The sequence below is a fragment of the Oncorhynchus masou genome, chromosome 20 (assembly GCF_036934945.1).
Source record: "Oncorhynchus masou masou isolate Uvic2021 chromosome 20, UVic_Omas_1.1, whole genome shotgun sequence".
Lineage (NCBI taxonomy): Eukaryota > Metazoa > Chordata > Actinopteri > Salmoniformes > Salmonidae > Oncorhynchus > Oncorhynchus masou.
In genome coordinates, this window is record NC_088231.1 from 9689412 (window position 1) to 9710553 (window position 21142).

General features: G+C 44.2%; 1 protein-coding gene and 1 long non-coding RNA gene across 5 annotated transcripts in view; one reads left to right on the forward strand and one right to left on the reverse strand.

Moving 5' to 3' along the window:
• Positions 1 to 1435: 1435 nt before the first annotated feature.
• LOC135506889 (uncharacterized) overlaps positions 1436 to 21142 on the reverse strand; it is a 29539-nt gene continuing 9832 nt past the window's right edge. For 2 of the 4 annotated variants that reach the window (XM_064926312.1, XM_064926311.1), the window contains 7 exons: positions 20413 to 20518; positions 10325 to 10455; positions 10005 to 10178; positions 8603 to 8752; positions 8165 to 8276; positions 7836 to 7960; positions 1436 to 2561 (listed from right to left, as the gene is read on the reverse strand). In XM_064926312.1, the coding sequence (XP_064782384.1) occupies positions 1674 to 2561; positions 7836 to 7960; positions 8165 to 8276; positions 8603 to 8752; positions 10005 to 10178; positions 10325 to 10455; positions 20413 to 20518 (1686 nt within the window). In that variant the 3' untranslated portion in view covers positions 1436 to 1673. Of the gene's footprint in view, positions 2562 to 5410; positions 7294 to 7835; positions 7961 to 8164; positions 8277 to 8602; positions 8753 to 10004; positions 10179 to 10324; positions 10456 to 20412; positions 20519 to 21142 lie in introns of those variants that run through there. The other 2 variants (XM_064926314.1, XM_064926313.1) reach the window with 2 other exon arrangements.
• On the forward strand, positions 3245 to 5322 carry LOC135506896 (uncharacterized). Its single transcript, XR_010450572.1, has 3 exons — positions 3245 to 4253; positions 4369 to 4547; positions 4947 to 5322. It is a non-coding gene; the product is annotated as an uncharacterized LOC135506896 (long non-coding RNA).

Below are 21142 nucleotides of genomic sequence, written 5' to 3' on the forward strand. Positions count from 1 at the left end.
TGTTTCCTGTAGTTGCGGATCAGACCTGCACAACGGTCAGGAGGAATTTTGGACCATTCCTCTTCACAAAACTGTTTCAGTTCAACAATATTCTTGGGATGTCTGGTGTGAACTGCTCGAGGTCATGCCACAGCATCTCAATTGGGTTGAGGTCAGGACTCTGACTGGGCCACTCTGGAATGCATTCTGTTGATTTACTTCTGTGTTTTGGGTCGTTGTCTTGTTGCATCACCCAACTTCTGTTGTGCTTCAATTGGCGGACAGATAGCCTGACATTCTCCTGCAAAATGTCACGATAAACTTTAATTCATTTTTACGTCGATGATAGAAAGCTGTCCAGGCCATGAGGCAGCAAAGCAGCCCAAACCATGATGCTCCCTACATCATACTTTTGTTGAGGTTTTGATGTCGGTGTGCTGTGCCTTTTCTTTCTCCACACAGTGTTGTGTGTTCTTTCCAAACAACTCAAATGTAGTTTCATCTGTCCAAAGAATATTTTGTCAGTAGCGCATCCAGGTGCACTTTTGCAAACTTCAGACGTGCAGCAATGGGTTTTTTTGGACAGCAGTGGATTCTTCCGTGGTGTCCTCCCATAAACACCATTCTTGTTTAGTGTTTTACATATTATAGACTCATCAACAGAGACGTTAGCATGTTCCAGAGATTTCTGTATGTCTTTAGCTGACACTCTAGGATTCTTCTTAACCTCATTGAGCATTCTGCACTGTGCTCTTGCAGTCACCTTTGCATGACAGCCACTCCTAGGGAGAGTAGCAACAGTGCTGAACTTTCTCCATTTATAGACAATTTGTCTTACCGTGGCTTTTAGAGATACTTTTGTAACCCTTTCCAGCTTTATGCAAGTCAACAATTCTTAATCTTAGGTCTTCTGAGATCTCTTTTGTTCGAGGCTTGGTTCACATCAGGCAATGTTTGTGAGTGTTTTTTATAGGGCAAGGCAGCTCTAACGAACATCTCCAATCTCATCTCATTGATTGGAGAAGTCATTAGCCTATGGGCTCACATACTTTCCCCAACCTACATTGTGAATGTTTATGTATTGAATATAGACAAGAAAAATACAATGTGTGTTATTAGTCTAAGCACACTGTCTATTGTTGTGACTTAGATGATCAGATCAAATTTGATGACTAATTTATGCAGAAGACAGGATCTCACATTCAGTAGTTATGTATTCTTTAACACCATTACTATGTATATATTCAGAAGACGTTTGAGCCTTTCTTCCCACTCAGAGATCTCGACAAATCAAGACACCAGTCTACACTGAAGAGGAAGGATCGTATTGTTTGGCGTAATAGTTAAGGGTGTGGTTAAATGAAGAGTATGTGCACTGTTCTTTGAAATACGCTACTGGTTATTACCTTACACTTCAAATCTCATACAATCAGTATCTTTCAAGCTGAGAGCAGACTTGTTTAGAAATAACAGAATGACTTTATTCCATCTACATCACCTCAATAAGGTAAATATTCAACTGTCCTTGTTCTAGCCTAGGTTTACTGTCTCTTACAAACAAGTTAAACAGAGGATTTAATGAGGGGTATATCGTTAATTACCCTCTTACCCCAAGACACTTCACACGATAGCAACAATCTGTTAGCTAAAGAATGATTCCCTGACATCCCCTGCGTACAGCTGAAGACGCACTGCTACGATTTCTCCTCATTGTGGACACTCCTATGTCTGATAAGCTCTTGTAGTTTAGTTTGCACTTGAAGGGTGTGAACGGTCTGGTGCGTCTTCACATAATTTGCCTCAGCAAAGCGCTTCCCACACGTGGGGCAAGCGTACGGCATGTCTGTGTCCGTCCTAACGCTCGGCCTCCCATGTTGTGACCCAATGACACCAGAGGTAAAAGCAGGAGCCACCCTCAGTTGATTAGTCTTTGAACTCCCTCCTTGACCTCCAGCCATTGTTTGGGTGTTGTTGGGATTGTGTGCGGTGTTATAGGCTAGGTGAACGCCCATCCTGACCCTGTCTGTATTCATGGGGTAACCATGAGGTAACTGAGGAAGGCTAGACCCAAGTCCAGGCTTTCTAAGAACCCAGTCACCAGGCATTAAATGAGACCCTGAAGGAGAAGACAGACTTGCTGCTAGACTATCACCCGGGGGGTCTCCCACCACTCTCTGTGAAGGCTGAAGCCCAGGGTGACCTGCTCTGTTCATCATGGATACTGTGGTGTTTGTATCATAGGAACAGGAGGGTCTACCTCTATCAGCCCCAGGCCCTGCTTCATCCCTGCACTGAGACTGTGAAGAGAAGGGTCTGGTCTGCAGACTGGAGCCTCTGTCTCTCAGATGACCAATAGGACCAAGGTGGTTCAGTCCACCTGTGCATTGGTTGTGTTCTATGTAGTTGTTGTGGTGGAGTCTCTGTCCCCCGTGGTTGGTTCCGGGTTCTGATTGGGGAAGGAAGAGTGACGGCTCCTGATCCAGGGTTCTGATCCGGGGCCAGGGTTTGTGGCCAGCCTCTTCAGAGGTCCAGTCTCTCCCGCCAGTAACACCGGATATCAGCAGGTCTTCATGGACTGCAGACTGCAAACAAAGATGGTACAGAAAAGCATAAATGTTTATATAAAGAAACTCTAAAATGTTAACCACAGTCAAGCTCATCTCGAACACTGATTCAAGTACCTAACATTAGTCAGTCAGCACAGAGTCAATTTAGTATTTAATTGAAACAAAATGGCATTACACTCACATTTATTGCACGAAACGATACGCGACAGGACTAACTTTCACTAACACTTCTGTAAATCTGGTACCCTTGCTTTGATAAAATTAATTTTAGAATAGTTTGGAAAAGGATCAACATAACATTACACACAGCTTCACTACTTCAGGTCAAGTAAACATGAATTACGGCACTATCATTATTTCACTATAAAACATCAGCATCAACCTAAAGGGCCATGTCCAGCAGCAGCTTGAAGGCAGGGAAGACAAACACCCCTTTCCCCTTCACAATATAAATCTAGTGTATAAAATGTTTCCATCTGCCATGAATTTGCCTTGATCAGCCCGAGCTCTTATCGCCGTAACACAAACCCATCAAAGTCGACATAGCTTTTGGTGTCAACTGGACCAACACTGACTCTCAGTCGATCATGCCTTCACTCAACTGAGTTCGGCCCGAAAGGTGAACAATGGCTGACAGAGGTAAGTTCAATACTTTTTCAGTAGAGAAACTAACCAACCAACTAGCTAGGAAGCTAGTTGGTTGGTTAGTTTCTCTACTGAAAAAGTAGAACATTAAAATTGAAAAAATTAAAATATTAAAGTAGAATATTAAAATTGTAGATCGTTTTTTGGTCTTCTGTTATGAAAGCAGGCTATTGATTAGGCAAGCTAGGTTAAATGTCAACTAGCTAGAATGCTAACATTTAACCAAATATTTTTTATAACTAACCCATGATGGACAACAGCCTGTCGTTTCCAATGGGAGAAAAGTAATCATAGTGGATAAAACAAGCAAGGAGGTAGGCAAAGCCAAGCATGAGCTTGTGAGATCCTATTGGCACGTTCTAGCATGTATTCACAAATATCCGTTAGGGATCGTCTACTCTGTGAAGTACACGCGTGCAGTAACTCAGCTCAACCTTGCACTCCTAAACATCACCATTTTTTAAAACTTTGACTAAGTTTACAAAACTTAGTCCACTCTGTTCGTAACATATTGTAATTTTGGGAACATAAACTGTATTGAGATCAAATGTTTAATTGATGAGAAAATTAGCAGAATGACGGCCAAATCCACTTCGCTTTATCTTCTCCCACTGCCGGCCACTGTGCTTCCTCTCATCACCATATTTGGTGGTGAGTAGAAATACCAACCGGACGCTTCAGATTTATACATCTGGTGAAACATCTGGCTCATTGTTTCATCTGTGGTTTAACCAAAGATGGTTTCGTTTTATATACACAGTATCTGGTTTAACTAAGAGCATTGTAGCTGAGTAAAAACTGAGCCATGCTGACTGACAAGTGGCATTGGTACAGCTCTGCCCCAAATTGCATGTTATTATTTGCCTAAATCATCATCCATAGATGACTACAGCCACAGCAGTCTTAAAATGGACTGTTACCTTGATTGCAACATTAAGATGTTAAAACATCTAAACTCCTATTGAACTGTGACATTTCCTGACATCTTGTTTCCCTTTCTCACTCCAGTTGTTCTCAACACACGTTTAACCAGGTGGAGTCGGGCTTCTACTCAGGAGACAGGTCGGTTTTTACCTTTTTTCCAATGTCTAATGGATTGTACAAGGATTGTAAATTGGGACTTCCACTCCATACCAAATCTAATTCCATCTCCTGTATTGTTCTGCCCTCTCTTAAGATGATGATGCTGCTGCCCCACGGTAAGAACCTGGCGATCTTCACTGAGGGAGGTGACGTGGCCACAAACAGTGCCTGGTACTCGTTCCAGTGCTACCTGCCGACTGGAGAACAGCCAGGGTCTGGTCAAGACAACTTCATCTTTAGTGTGTCAGCTCTGCTGCACCTGGGAGCTAAAAGGTATGGCACCGCACTCCAAACAGTCATGTATGCTAATTTGTGTTTCTTAAAGTGACAATCAGCAGTTGAAACAATAACAAAGCATACTCCTCACCACTGTTTTTGTAAAAAAGAAAGAGGGTGGATGGGGCTGGAGAAATGTAACCACTCAAATTCATAGACCGAGCTATGGATGCAAGGACAGACCTTTGCAACTCCTAAAACCCCATTGGTGGAGTTGACCCAAGGTTCCTCGCCTCAGACCTGCTCCAATAGGGCTTGAGAAGGATGCGAGTAGAGGAAGTGAGCAGAGATGAATTGGGACAGAGGTCATGTCATTGTTTTAGGTTTAATCTTATGATGAATGATACATTTTATCTGTTTACACTCATATTTGTTCTACATATGCTTTTTCCACAGATGGCTCTGGCTTGCTGATGAAATCTGACTGAACTTAGACTGTAGTCAATAAAACTTTCAATGCCAAATTGAAATCATTCAAGATTCTGTAATTGATCGAAAATGATAGTTCCCAATCAGACAATTACTATACATCAAATCTGTTTCTCAGTGCAATGTTTGGTGAATGCAAGGCATCGTTTTTTCTTCAGTCCTCCTTTGAATGCTGTGTGTACTGATTCAGTTCTAAACGACCACCATCGAGTCCATTCTCAACCGCCGATCACTGCAACAATTGGCCGGTCTGCTGAGAGGGTTATTGGCTGCCACCTGCCCTCCATTGAGGTCTCACATGACTCCAGGGCAAGGAAGCGTGCGGAAAAGATCATTGCCGACCCCTTCCACCCTTTTCCAAACGGTTCAGGTCAATCACGACCAAAACACCCCCCCGCCACCTGAACAGCTTCTTCCCCGCGCCGTGGCCCTCACCAACCGGCCACCTGATCCACCATGATTCTCTCATCCATGGACTTTGAACTCTGCCCTATTCATCCACAGACTGCACCCTGCACCATTATCCAGGAACTGCACATTGCACATCTCTTCCGTGCATAATTTAGCCAGGTCCCATTACACTGAAATCCAAACCAAAAAAGTGCCAAGACTTTAAAGAGAGAAATTGAGAGTGAAAACTTGACCATGAAAAGTTATTATTGCTGGTGGACAATTTGATGCATTCAAATGTATTTTTACATGTTTGAATCACGTTTCTTTGCTTACAGTTTGATATGTATTATTTAAGACATTTTCTGTGGCAATTATGTTCTGCTCGTAGGACTTGAAGTTAGCTGGATACCCAATAAGCTTGTTGTTGAGTGAGAACTTCTGCGATTTAAATACTTAGCAAAGAGCTGCAGTTAGTTTCAGAATGGGTAGAAAGGAATAAATTAGTCCTAAATATTTCCAAAACTAAAAGCATTGCATCTGGGAAAAATCCCTCACTAAACCCTAAACCTTAACTACGTCTCGTAATGAATGTGGAAATTGAGCAAATTGTGGTGACTAAACTGCTTGGAGTAACCCTGGATTGTAAACTGTCATGGCCTAAACATATTGATGCAACAGTAGATAAGATGGGGAGATGTCTCTCCATAATAAAGCGCTGCTCTACCTTCTTAACAACACTATCAACAAGGCAGGTACTACAGGCCCTAGTTGTCGCACCTAGACTACTATTCAGGAGTGTGGTCACAGAGGGACTTGTAGGTGGCTCAGAACAGGGCAGCACCTCTGGCCCTTAAAAGTACAGAGAGCGAACAATGACATGCATGTCAATCTCTCATGGCTCAAAGTGGGAGAGAGATTGACTTCCTTATTACTTGTTTTTGTAAGAGGTGTTGACAAGCTGAATGTCCGGAGCTGTCTGTTTAAACTACTAGCACACAGCTCGGACACCCATGCATACCCCACACAAGACATGCCACCAAAGGTCTCTTCACAGTCGCCAAGTCCAGAACAGACTATGGGAGACGCACAGTACTAAATAGAGCCATGACTACATGGAACTCTATTCCACATCAGGTAACTGATGCAAGCAGAATAATCATGTGTATTTCTACCTGCTTTTTACCTCATGGAATAACAGGGACTGTGAAGAGACACACACAAAAGGTAGACACATGCATACACACACATTGTGATATTGTTATTGAACATTTTGTGTTGTGGGTATGTGGTGGTGTAGGGATGTTATATGATGTACTGTATTAACTTTAGCTCATTCAGTACAAACATAGTTCACTGTTTTATATGTAGTTTTAGAAGTAATGTGGGTGCTTTAGTGTGTTTGGACCCCTGGAAGGGTAGCTGCTGCCTTGGCCGCAGCTAATGGGCATCCCTCATTTTTTAATTTATCCATTATTTTACCAGGTAAGTTGACTGAGAACACATTCTCATTTACAGCAACGGCCTGGGGAATAGTTACAGGGGAGAGTAGGGGGATGAATGAGCCAATTGTATACTGGGGATTATTAGGTGACCGTGATGGTTTGAGGGCCAGATTGGGAATTTGGCCAGGACACCGGGGTTAACACCCCTACACTTATGATAAGTGCCATGGGATCTTTAATGACCTCAGTCAGGACACCTGTTTAATGTCCCATCCGAAAGATGGCACTCTACACAGGGTAGTGTCCCCAATCACTGCCCTGAGGTATTGGGATATTTTTAGACCAGAGGAAAGAGTGCCTCCTACGTGCCCTCCAACACCACTTCCAGCAGCATCTGGTCTCCCATCCAGGGACTGTCCAGGACCAACCCTGCTTAGCTTCAGAAGCAAGCCAGCAGTGGTATGCAGGGTGGTATGCTGCTGGCAAATAATAAATACAAATTTCATATTTAGTCTAGCTAGCCAGTTATATTTGTGTAGCAAAGTAGTGCGCAACAGCCATGGAATATTGCATACATTTTAAAAGACATTACATCATAAATAGTATGAAAATGAGTACATCCTACGCAGTTTAAGTATAGTATGTTGGATGCTATTATGGGTATTCGGACATGGCGAGTGTCTGTGTTGTCGCAGGATCCATGTTCCAGTTGATAGATCCTATAGAAGGCAGACTGATGGCAGCACCTTGTAGGGGATTAACCGGAGGCGCCATCTGTCTCTCTGAATCTCAACTATAGGAGCAGGACGGAGCATCGCTAGCCGAGTCTGTCTGTTCTCTCCCGCCGCAAACCGACACCTCACAGTCTCCGCAGACTAAATCTATGCTTCATCCTGGTCTCAGTCAGTCTGTTGAAGTGAAGACTAAGTTCGGTTGTTTTGTGTTCGACTGTCTGTTTCTGGTTGTGGTTAACAGTGTTGTTCCCCAGTCCAGAGTTGAGGACACTGACCAATCCACTGACCTCCACTATGTCGCCTCTGGTCCTGGCCTGCTCAGTGATATCGTCCTGCAAGCCCTTAGCCGCACCAGTCAGGGTCAGAGAATCCAAGACAGCCACCCAGTATTTGTTAGCCTCCAGCCAACCACCTACAGGAAGAGGTTACAAAATAGACTTTACAAATATGGCATGAGTTAGTTACCTGGTCAAGTTCATACATTATAATGTGTGTTTTTGTATATGAACATACATTGTATTGATTTAATAAATTAAGAGAAAATAATAGCCAGGTGCATCACTATTCCCATTGAATATCTATTACTGTATGTAGGCTATATGTATTTCTCCCTTACCTTGCTCCCCCATCTTTAGTCCACTCAGCAGATCAATGCTCTCTGGTCCATCCTCTACTGTCTCCTCTTTGACCAGCAGCAGAACAGGCTTCCCATCCTCCATGTCAACTGGCTGTAAGTGATACAGTGAGAGGATATTGGATAAAGACATCTGATATGAGCCCCCTGCTATGGAGCATCTTCTGATTGGGCAATCAGGGATTGCTATTTGTACTATGCAAACATGTTAGTTGATTTGATTACTTGACAATCTTTAATGGTTTGATAATTGAAAGACCTGGTGCTGATCGAGGACCAGGTCTCCACCTGTCTAATAGTCTTATTCATTATGATCTAAAAGGCTAAATTGATTATAGATCAGCACTCCGACTCTGAGAGGCTTTGTGGATACGGGCCCTGACCTAATACCATTCAGACAGTAGTTTACAGTGGGCTCACCTCAGTGAGACTGTGTGTGGTCCTGTGCTGCTCAGCTGATTCCTCTATGGGTTCAGGAGGTGTAGTCTGGCTGTCCTCCATGACCATGGTCCCCTCTGGGTTCCCCAGACCCTCCTCACAAATAAGCAGCACATCTGAACCCTCCTCCTCCTGGAAGAGACAGGTGATACAGATTACACAGACATACACTGCCTCAAGTACGTAAACACAGATAAAACACACTTTCAACATGGAGTGTTTGACCATCCCCACTATGTTTGAGTTCTATACTGTAGTTACAGAATTATTTCACTGTTGTTAAACCCATCATGGTGGACATACATATGATGTTGTGGGTAAATATGTGTCAGCTATGATAAGACAAAAGTCAACAAAAGACAAACTATTTTGACGTGTACAGTAGATGTTTGTTTGTGTGTGAGTCTAGAGTCAAAGAAAGTCTTAGAATGAAAAGTCCTATTTTGTGTTTAGTAAACATAAACAAGTGTTAAATGCACCATATGTATAAATCAGCATTCATTTCCTCATTAAAAGTGTTTTGTGAAAATTTGTGAACATTAAAAAGCCTACACAGCACAAACAATATGAAAGACACATTTTAGGCTCATACCACACTATCTGTGGGATCTTCTCTGCTGTCAACAATGAAAATTAATCTTTGTCATGTTTGATCTAAACGTCAGAAGCTATTCCTGTGGAATGGTAACTGTATATTTTATAGAGTGGAATGTTTTTTTTCTGCTGGTGTATCCTGGGGTAGCTCCTCTTAGAACCTCTTCCTGCAGTGTGTACAAAATGAACAGCCTCTCTCCTGTGTGGTCCCACTTGTGCCTCATCTTGTTTCAAGTTGTAATGTCAACTAGACAAGTACAGTGAAATGCCTTTCTTGCGAGCTCTAAACCCAGCAATGCAGTTATCAATAACAATGTAATACTAAAAAAAACATGTAAATATGCATATTATATACATGGTCAGTTCTCATACAATACTACAATTTGCAGTGATACTGGAGCGACATGTATAGGAGTAAGGTGACAAGGAATCAGGATATATGATAAACAGAATAGCAGCAGCATATGATGATGATTGTATGTAAGTGGTTGTGCGTGTGTAGAGTCAGTATAAAGGTATGTGCATAATATGTGTGTGTGAGGAAATTATGAATGGAGTGTGTGTGTGTGTGTAAGGCCTTGTGAGTGTGCATAGAGACAGTCCAAAAATAAAATACAAGGGTGAACTCAGTCCATGTAGCCATTTTGTTAGCTATTTCGCAGACTTATCCCTTGGTGAATGAAGCTGTTCAGGAGCCTATTGGTGTCAGACTTGATGCACCGGTACCGCTTGCCATGCTGAAGCAGAGAGAACAGTCTATGGCTTGGCGGCTGGAGTATTGGCGACTGACCTCCGTGATGCTGCGTCGGGCCCTTGGCTGCGCTGGAGTGGTAGTGGGGTCCTCCGTGGCTACAGGGGGCGCTCCAGACTCTTCAGTCTGGATGTCTCTGCTGTGCCGTAGTTCCTCCTCTCCTTCAGAACTCTCCTGCTTGACCCCAGGACCTGCAGCCTCTGTATCTGCAGACTGATACAAGAAGATAACAAGGACAACAATGCTGTGGGGAAGACTCACTAGGTCCCCTAAGGCAGATAAATGAGAATGTACATTTAAGCAAGTGAATAGATGAGGGGAGCTAACTATTTATTTTTAGGCAGCACTATTACACTAACCTCTATCATGATAATGTGCTGGGTTGAGGTTCCATTCCCCTCATCAACGGTGATTTGTTGACCATCTCTCCATGTATTGTGTCCCACTGGCTTCACAAAGCTCCTGTGGCCTCCAGTGAGACGTCCTTCACCTGAGAGTGTTTGGGGGAGAAAAAAAAGAGGTGGTTAGGTTAGGTACTGCCAGTGCTCAATGGTATATTTCACACTTTTGTCACTGTCTACAATTGGCAAGGATTTAAGGTAACACTTCTCATAACTTATTGATACACTACTTATTGATCAATGTATTATGTTCCATGAATCACATTTATTTTGTCAATAAAAACATAGAAAATGCAGAAAATCTCATCTGGTTAGAATATGATAGTGTATTTGCGCAAGATAGCTAAATAAATCATAATGCATACAATCCAAAAACGGAGCAAAACCTAATTCTTGGTAACACATCACATGCAGAGAGGAACGGGGCGACAGGCCGCGCAACCTCAGCAAAATGTACCTCTTGACATTCCTCTGTATCGGTCGAAGATCTTGAAACTATTGGGACGACTGACAGGGACGCGCTCCCGTGCCACCTTCATTTCCAATAGTTTCCTCCGCAATCCTCTGTTTTCTTTCTGACTTTGAGTTATTTGCAAACGAAACACTGCATAATCGTCGTCTACGACTTTACATATTTCTGCCACGGCTGCATTCGCTAGCACCTCCATGATGGAGGCTATTTGAGCGTGATAAACCATACAGTTATATATGTTTAGCAAGTTGGCGTTAAAGAGATAACATCTATCAACTAAGTCCTGTCTGCAACGCGAATTAAACAATATGTGGGGGTAAGTATGTGATGCTGTGCAGTTAAAGACTCGTATTTTGAGTTTCAGGTTGTTAAATAAATGTTTAATAACAAAAACGCTAATGTGGTCACAGTTCACTTCCGTTTACGTTTTTTTCTTAGTGTGAGTTTCCGGCAGACTTGACGCTATGTTGCGTATTGCTTGCTGCCATTCACAGGTCGGAGGAGTCATGGGCTAGGAAAAAATATATATATACTGCTCAAAAAATAAAGGGGAACACTAAAATAACACATCCTAAATCTGAATGAATGAAATATTCTTATTAAATACTTATTTACATAGTTGAATGTGCTGACAACAAAATCACAAAAATTATCAATGGAAATCAAATTTATCAACCCATGGAAGCCTGGATTTGGAGGCACACTCAAAATTAAAGTGGAAAACCACACTACAGGCTGATCCAACTTTGATGTAATGTCCTTAAAACAAGTCAAAATGAGGCTCAGTAGTGTGTGTGGCCTCCACGTGCCTGTATGACCTCCCTACAACGCCTGGGCATGCTCCTGATGAGGTGGCGGATGGTCTCCTGAGGGATTTCCTCCCAGACCTGGACTAAAGCATCCGCCAACTCCTGGATAGTCTGTGGTGCAACGTGGCGTTGGTGGATGGAACGAGACATGATGTCCCAGATGTGCTCATTGGATTCAGGTCTGGACACACTCTAGCCACATGAGGTCTAGCATTAGGAGGAACCCAGGGCCAACTGCACCAGCATATGGTCTCACAAGGGGTCTGAGGATCTCATCTCGGTACCTAATGGCAGTCAGGCTACCTCTGGCGAGAACATGGAGGGCTGTGCGGCCCCCCCAAAGAAATGCCACCCCACACCATGAATGACCGACCGCCAAACCGGTCATGCTGGAGGATGTTGCAGGCAGCAGAACGTTCTCCACGGCGTCTCCAGACTCTGTCACGTCTGTCACATGTGCTCAGTGTGAACCTGCTTTCATCTGTGAAGAGCACAGAGCGCCAGTGGCGAATTTGCCAATCTTGGTGTTCTCTGGCAAATGCCAAACGTCCTGCACGGTGTTGGGCTGTAAGCACAACCCCCACCTGTGGATGTCGGGTCCTCATACCACCCTCATGGAGTCTGTTTCTGACCGTTTGAACAGACACATGCACATTTGTGGGCTGCTGGAGGTCATTTTGCAGGGCACTGGCAGTGCTCCTCCTGCTCCTCCTTGCACAATGGCGAAGGTAGCGTTCCTGCTGCTGGGTTGTTGCCCTCCTACAGCCTCCACGTCTCCTGATGTACTGGCCTGTCTCCTGGTAGCGCCTCCATACTCTGGACACTACGCTGACAGACACAGCAAACCTTCTTGCCACAGCTCGCATTGATGTGCCATGCTGGATGAGCTGCACTACCTGAGCCACTTGTGTGGGTTGTAGACTCCGTCTCATGCTACCACTAGAGTGAAAGCACCGCCAGCATTCAAAAGTGACCAAAACATCAGCCAGGAAGCATAGGAACTGAGAAGTGGTCTGTGGTCCCTACCTGCAGAACCACTCCTTTATTGGGGGTGTCTTGCTAATTGCCTATAATTTCCACCTGTTGTCTATTCCATTTGCACAACAGCATGTGAAATTTATTGTCAATCAGTGTTACTTCCTAAGTGGACAGTTTGATTTCACAGAAGTGTGATTGACTTGGAGTTACATTGTGTTGTTTAAGTGTTCCCTTTATTTTTTTGAGCTGTGTATATATATCTGTATATATGTATATACGGAACAAAACTATAAACGCAACATGCAAGTTACAGTTCAAATAAGGATATCAGCCAATTGAAATAAATTCATTTGGCCCTAATCTATTGATTTCACATGACTGGACAGGGCCTAGGCCAACCAACTTAGTAGCCAGGCCACCCACTGGGGAGCCAGGCCCAGCCAATCCGAATAGGTTTTTCCCCACTAAAGGGTTTTATTATAGACATAAATACTCAAAAGTTTCATCAGCTGTGCAAATGGCTGGTCTCAGACTATTCCAGAGGTGAAGAAGCCGGATGTGGAGGTCCGAGGCTGTCGTGGTTAAATGTGGTCTGCATTTTTTTTAGTCCGGTTGGACATACTGCCAGATTCTTTAAAATGATGGAGAGGGGTTATGGTAGAGAAATTAACATTATATTCTCTGGCAACAGCTCTGGTGGACATTCATGCAGTCAGCATGCCAATTAGCTCCCTCAACTTGAGACATCTGTGGCATTGTTATGTGACAAAATTGCTCATTTTAGAATGGCCTTTTATTGTCCCCGGCACAAGGTGCACCTGTGTAATGATCATGCTGTTTAATCAGCTTCCTGATATGCCCCACCTGTCAGGTGGATGGATTATCTTTGCAAAGGAAAAATGCTCACCAACAGGGATGTACACAACGTTTGAGAGAAATAAGCTATTTGGCAATATGGAACATTTCTGGGATCTTTTATTTCAGCTCATGAAACCAACACTTTACATGCTGCCTTTAATTTTTGTTCCTTATATGTCAGGGGTAGGCAACCGCCGTCCACTAGTTTTTTTAAGGATTCTTTCTTGCTAATGAAAGATAAGGGCCATATGTTTCGAAAGATAATTCATGTTTCTAAACGTTAAAACACAGCATCTGGATTGTAGTTCACATGAGCCAGTTGTGGGCGAAGCTAATGGCTGAACTGTAGGGAGAAGGCAGAATACTGCCTAGAGTTTGAGAGCTAGGTCAAGTTTTGGTTTAAAATCACATTTTAATAAGATAAATTGTAGAAATAGTCAGGGCTTATGACTTTATGGCAACAACTGAAGAACCAATGGAGGCAACTTTTGTCCTGGAGTGCTGCAGGCACTTTTGATTTAACCGACCTGGAAGCAGGATGACATGCCTGAGGAGGGCATATTAAATCCGTGGGGGGATGGGTGTACAACTGGTATTGCTTTAGAGCCCTAATAACACAAGTTAGATTGGTCCTACTACTGTTCAAATGTAACTAAACGTAGCCTTACGCAGTCACAACTGTCGTTTTATATAATAACACAAAGACATGCGCCCCACTACTACAACGTTTGTATCCAAAATGCAGCCGTAGCTGCCATAGGCCTACACATCTGCGCCCACCAACACGCACATATCAGCTCGACAGGTTGAGCACCAATAGCTTATCAAAGATTCTTAGTCTTCATAGATTAAACTTCAATTAGATACCATGTGTATGACGTTTATTTTTACTGCAATAGTTACTTTAGTAATGTTGTATAAATAATCTAATATAAAGCGTTACTAGCAGACCAAAGCTCTGGTTAAACCGAATGCCCTCAGATAACTCTGGGCCCAGTGTCTTCAGCCAAGTCTAGAGCCTGTGTGCAATAACATGATTATCCGAAGGACACACAGCTGCCATCACGCAAGCTTAGAAGTGCCAAGCTATCTCACTGACATTGAACCCTGCATGCACTCCTGCAAAGACAGGAAACACCTGAGCCTAAAGCAGACATTACCAATATCCACGCTTACTGGACACACACACATCTCACAAAGCACTGTACACTCACACTCTACCCCCCCTACTGGTCGGGTGCCAAGAGCAATGGACTTTGCTGTGCACCAATGGGGCCCGCTCTGGCTAGAGCAAGGCCTGCCTCCAACTCTTCAGGACCAGTCAGAAGACCAACACGACGAGACTCCACCTACATTATTCTGTGTATACATTCTGTTGTAAACTCTGTCTAAGCAGCCTAATTATTCTGACTCTTCACAAAGTCGCATTGGTTAGGTCCGTGCACGATAAACGGCAGGACAAGATGTCTTTGACCAATAAACGGCCTTTTTGATACACCTGATTCCACTCTGTCCAGCGTCGTTGTTTTGCATTCCCTCTCCAGTATGAAACACCAACAGTAACCAGTTTTATAATAGCAATAAGGCACCTCAAGGGTTTGTGGTATATGGCCAATATACCATGGCTAATGGCTGTATCCAGGCATCCAGGCACTCTGCGATGCATCGTGCCCAAGAACAGAATTGGTCATATATTAAGCCTTATTGCTTAAATAGTTAAGGCTACATTTCTGTCGGATGTGACACTGTGCAATGAGCGAAGCCAAGCCGCCACTTCTCCAGGTGCTCAATATTTTCTGTATGAGAGTGTAACAGTATAGACTTTACGTCAGTCCCCTCGCCCCGACCTGGGCGCGAACCAGGGACGCTCTGCTCTGCACACAGACAACAGTCACCCTCGAAGCATCGTTACCCATCGCTCCACAAAAGCCACGGCCCTTGCAGAGCAAGGGGAACCATTACTTCAAGGTCTCAGAGCAAGTGATGTCACCGATTGAAACGCTATTAGCGCGCACCACCACTAACTAGCTAGCCATTTCACATCCGTTACAAGAGCGTTTCAGAAAAGCTAACTAAATCAAACTAAGTGCATACTCTATAGTCATAGCTGATGCAAAATGTCCTACATGGCAGTAACTCATTTGAATCTGCAGTGAATAAGAATAAATGCCCATTCCAAGAGCAACACACACATGCTATAGCAAGAGGGCAGTGTGGGGGCGAAAAAGTGTAGTTTTCAGAGTTGTCATCACTTTTACAGTAGCCTGTCACACAATGACTGTGTAATTCAAATTAATGATAAGCATGTATGTTTGCCTACTTGTTTTAGTAGGCCACACACAGTATTGGTCCTATACTACTGCGACATACAAAAAGGTTGGCCTATCTGAAATGCAGCTACATACACAACAACGGTCACCAAACCCAGATTGGTCCGTTATCACTCCAGAGAACGTGTTTCCAGTGTCCAATGGCGGTGAGTTACACTCCTCCTGCCGACGCATGCGCATGGTAATCTTAGGCTTGTGTGCGACTGCTCGGCCATGGAAACCCATTTCATGAAGCTCCCGACGAACAGTTCTTGTGCTGACGTTGCTTCCAGAGCCAGTTTGGAACACGGTAGTGAATGTTGCAACCGAGAACAGGGAAAACATTTTTACGCTCTACACACTTCAGTACTCTGTGGTCCCATTTTGTGAGCTTGTGTTACTTACCACTTCGTGGCTGAGCAGTTGTTGCTCCTAGATGTTTCCACATCACATTAACAGCACTTACAGTTTACCGGGGCAGCTCTAAATGGGCAGACATTTTAGAAACTGACTTGTCTGATAATGACTTTTGATGACTGGATGAGGTGAACTGAGGAGAGAATGAGTATGAGGCAGAATTGATGATATGGTGGTGATGGTGTCTGTAAAATGCTTCTCTGATGAAAAGGGACAACTTTGTCCTGTTTGATGCTGACAAACCTGACTAAACTATTTTGACGTGTATAGTAGGTTAGTGTGTGGGTATGTTTAGGTATATTTAGTAAGTGTATATTGGTTATAAAGCACGTGTGTGTGTGTGTGTGTGTGTGTGTGTGTGTGTGTGTGTGTGTGTGTGTGTGTGTGTGTGTGTGTGTGTGTGTGTGTGTGTGTGTGTGTGTGCATACAGAATAGGGTGAGATCAGATGTGATGTACAGTTGAAGTCGGAAGTTAACTTACACCTTAGCGCACCAGCGATTCCTGTGGCAGGCCGGGCGCAGTGCGCGCTAACCTTTTCGTGGTATCCAATTGTTAGTACTTACTATCTTGTCTTATCGCTACAACTCCCGTACTGGCTCGGGAAAGACGAAGGTCGAAAGCCATGCGTCCTCCGAAACGCAACCCAACCAAGCCGCACTGCTTCTTAACACAGCGCGCCTCCAACCCGGAAGCCAGCCGCACCAATGTGTCGGAGGAAACACTGTGCACCTGGCTTCCGGGTTGGAGACGCGCAAATTAATTACTTCAAAATCATACAATGTGATTTTCTGGATTTTTGTTTTAGATTCTGCCTCTCACAGTTGAAGTGTACCTATGATAAAAATTACAGACCTACATGCTTTGTAAGTAGGAAAACCTGCAAAATCGGTGTATCAAATACTTGTTCTCCCCACTGTATATATCCACATCATTCCTCATGATGCTATCTATTTTGTGAAGTGCACCAGACCCTCCTGCAGCAAAGCACCCCCACAACATGATGCTGCCACTCATGATGCTATCTATTTTGTGAAGTGCACCAGACCCTCCTGCAGCAAAGCACCCACACAACATGATGCTGCCACCCCTGTGCTTCACGGTTGGGATGGTATTCTTCGGTTTGCAAAGATAACGATGGTCATTATGGCCAAACAGTTCTATTTTTGTTTCATCAGACCAGAGGACAATTCTCCAAAAAGTATGATCTTTGTCCCCATGCGCAGTTGCAAACCGTAGTCTGGCTTTTTTATGACAGTTTTGGAGCAGTGGCTTCTTCCTTGCTGAGCGACCTTTCAGGTTATGTCTATATTGGACACGTTTTACTGTGGATATAGATTATTTTGTACCTGTCTCCTCCAGCATCTTCACAAGGTCCTTTGCTGTAGTTCTGGGATTGAGTTACACTTTTTGCACCAAAGTACATTGATCTCTAGGAGACAGAACATGTCTCCTTCCTGAGCGGTATGATGGCTGCGTGGTCCCATGGTGTTTATACTTCCGTACTATTGTTTGTACAGATGAACGTGGTACCTTCAGGCATTTGGAAATTGCTCCCAAGAATGAACCAGACTTGTGGAGGTCTACAATTTATTTTCTGAGGTCTTGGCTGATTTTTTATTTTATTTTCCCATGATGTCAAGCAAAGAGGCACTGAGTTCGAAGGTAGGCCTTGAAATACATCCACAGGTACTCCTCCAATTGACTCAAATTATGTCAATTAGCCTATCAGAAGCTTCTAAAGCATGACATCATTTTCGGGAATTGTCTAAGCTGTTTAAAGGCGCAGTCAACTTAGTGTATGTAAACTTCTGACCCTCTGGAATTGTGATGGTGAAATAATCTGTCTGTAAACAATTGTTGGAAAAATTACTTGTCATGCAAAGTAGATGTCCTAACCGACTTGCCAAAACTATAGTTTGTCAACAAGAAATTTGTGGAGTGGTTGAAAAACAAGTTTTAATGACTCCAACCTAAGTGTATGTAAACTTCAGACTTCAGCTGTACACGTCTCAACAAGAAATCTGCATGAACTTAATAAACTGTATTCATTTTGTCATTAAAAGTGTCTTGGGAATTTGTTTTTGAGGTTGAATGGAAGTAATGAGACCGGGATTGGGGAGCAGTCCCTTTGGGCAGCGCATTCTTAGTTGCCTCTCCAGTGCAGGTGTTATTTATATATTTTTTTACACCCCTTTTTTGATCTTGTCTCATCGCAGCAACTCCCCAATGGGCTCAGGAGGCGAAGGTTGAGTCATGCGACATCCGAAACATGACCCACCAAAACAAACATTCGCCCACTTAACACGGAAGCCAGCTGCCCCAATGTCTTCGGAGGAAACGCTGTTCAACTGACGACCGAAGTCAGCCTGCAAGCGCCCGGCATACCACAAGGACTCCGGTGCAGATATTTTATCCAAGTTGGACCCTCTCTTTCAAGAGTGGAGGTTAGACCCCTGGATGGTCTCCTAGGTATGGGGAATTTTCAGCAGAGCCGATGTAGATCTTTACGCATCGTGAGAATGCGCAGTGTCATTGTTATATTTTTCTTGAAGAGGGACCCAAGTGCCCTGTTGGGGACAGACTCTCTGGCGCACCAGTGGCCTCACCCTCCTTTCCGCGTTTCCGCCAGTGGTTCTGATTCAGCCAACGTTGGAGGGTGCGCCGGGAGGGTTGATCATTGATTCTTGTGGCTCCCCGTTGGTCCAGGCAGCCTTTGTTTGCAGAGATCAATCGCCTTTTAGGCGGGGACCTGTTGTCCCAGGCACACGGGCAGATTTGGCACGGGAGGTCGGATATTCAGTTCCTATGGGCTGAGCCCCTGAGCAGGCCAATCTGATGACTAAAGGTTTACCTCAATGTTATTGCTACCACTCAGTTTGAAAGGGCGCCCTCCACTAAAGGGCTGTATGAGTACAAGTGGCAAGCGTTTGCACTCTGGTGCTAAGATAATGGACTTGTTTCTTTTCAGTGCTCTGTGAGGGACATCCTTATGTTCCTACAGGAGCTTTTTTAGTAGGGGCGGGCATTCTCCAGGTTAAAAGTGGACATGGCCGCCCACCCATTATGTCATGTGGGAATTGACGGAGCCTCACCAGGGACCCACCCCCTGGTAGTGGGGTTCCTCTAAGTTGAATGCCGTCTGACGGGTCTCTAAACCTATTCCGCCCACATAGGACTTGGCGCTGGTTTTGGAGGCACTCTTTGGGCCTCTGGAGTCGGTGGATCTGACGATCCTCTCCTACGAAACCTCCCTGCTCCTGGCTTTGACTAAACGTGTTGGGGACCGTGTTATCCTTACATGCTTCCTGTATTCAGTTCTATGGCTATGTCCTACAGGTCCTTAGCTTTAGAGCTATTTCCCTTTTTGCCTCCTTTTGCTTCTAAAGAGCAACAGAGGTTACATGTCCTGTGTCCGGTGCAAGCTTTATGCTTGTACATTGAACGGACCTGGGATATCCGGTTGTGTGACCAGCTTTTTGTCTCTTTTGCTAATCCAGCTCACAAGAGGGCACTGTCTCAGCCTACACAATCCAGGGGGAGAGATGCTGCTATTTCCCTGGCATATAGCAGCAAGGGTAAGGGTTACCTACATGTGTACACACCCACTACACCAGGGGCCTGGCAGCGTCTTGGGCGTTGTTTTAAAGGGTTGACTATAGGAGATATTTGTGCCGTGGCGAGTTGGGCATCACCACACACTTTTGTAAGCTTTTATCACTTGGATGTCACTGCTCCCGGTGTGCTTACAAGGGAAAGTGGGACCAGGGAAAGTCACTAGGCAGTGTGGCATGTGCGCAATACCCAGACTGACGCATCTGGGTGGTATTCATTGGGATCGTCTTGGGGCGTGATTATATTTCCCCATAGTATGTTGTACCAAAGTTGACAGACTGAAAGGGAATGTAACATTATGACTATAACTACTGCTCCCTGAAGGAGGCAAATGAGATACAACACCTGTTTGGCCCTGCGCTGCCCATTCCTGGGCTCGTTGTAGAGCATGAATCCTAGCCTCACACTTATCACCTGTGGAAGGCGGGGTTTCCAGTGAGGCACGGATTTCATTGGCCTTGTCTGGCGTGATTGGAGATCCTTCAAACGAAGTCGCAAGAGTGCGACTCTCCATAGTATGTTGTACATCATATCGCCTCCTTCAAAAAACAGTAGTTATAGTCATAACATTAAGTTAACAGTGGGCACACCTCCGTGAGACTGTGTGGTCCTGTGCTGCTCAGCTGGTTCCTCTGTGGGTTCAGGAGGAGGTGTAGTCTGGTTGTCCTCCAGCAGCACCTTTTGGACCCTCCTCCTCTTGGAAGAGAGAGAGGAGATACAAATTACACAGACATACACGCCAATAATAAACACTTTAAACATTGCTTGGCCATACTTGCAACCATATAAATGTGAGCAGTTTCTCTGGCTCAAAATGTGTATCAGTCAATTCAGAACGTAGATTTATTTGCAGTTGACAGAGCGCTAAATTGTACACACGTTAGACCTATACTAACCTCACCAGTTGGCAGTGACTATAACCTGGAACAAGTTCTGCATCAGCCAATTCAAGTCGTTGACATAGTTGTTGGTTTTCCTTGTTCATGGAAGCATCCTTAACGTACCTCAGTCCAACATCATCAAAGCAACTATCGCGTGTATTTGACTGACTGGTTAAATTGCTCTCTGTGTAAAGTGCCTAGTCCACATAATTGTCACAGACATGGTCATGGCTCTGTCATGAAAATGGCGGTGGAATGTATAGTGGACGTTTTACAGGCTCCTGACCAATTCTGTTATTTTGTGGGGAGTTTTGCGCTGATCTTAATTTTTTTTGTACATAATGTTTCCGCCATCAATTCCTATGACTGAAAAAGAGCTTCTGGTTATCAGAACAGTGATCACTAACCTCAAATTGGATGAAGATTTCTACTTCAATGA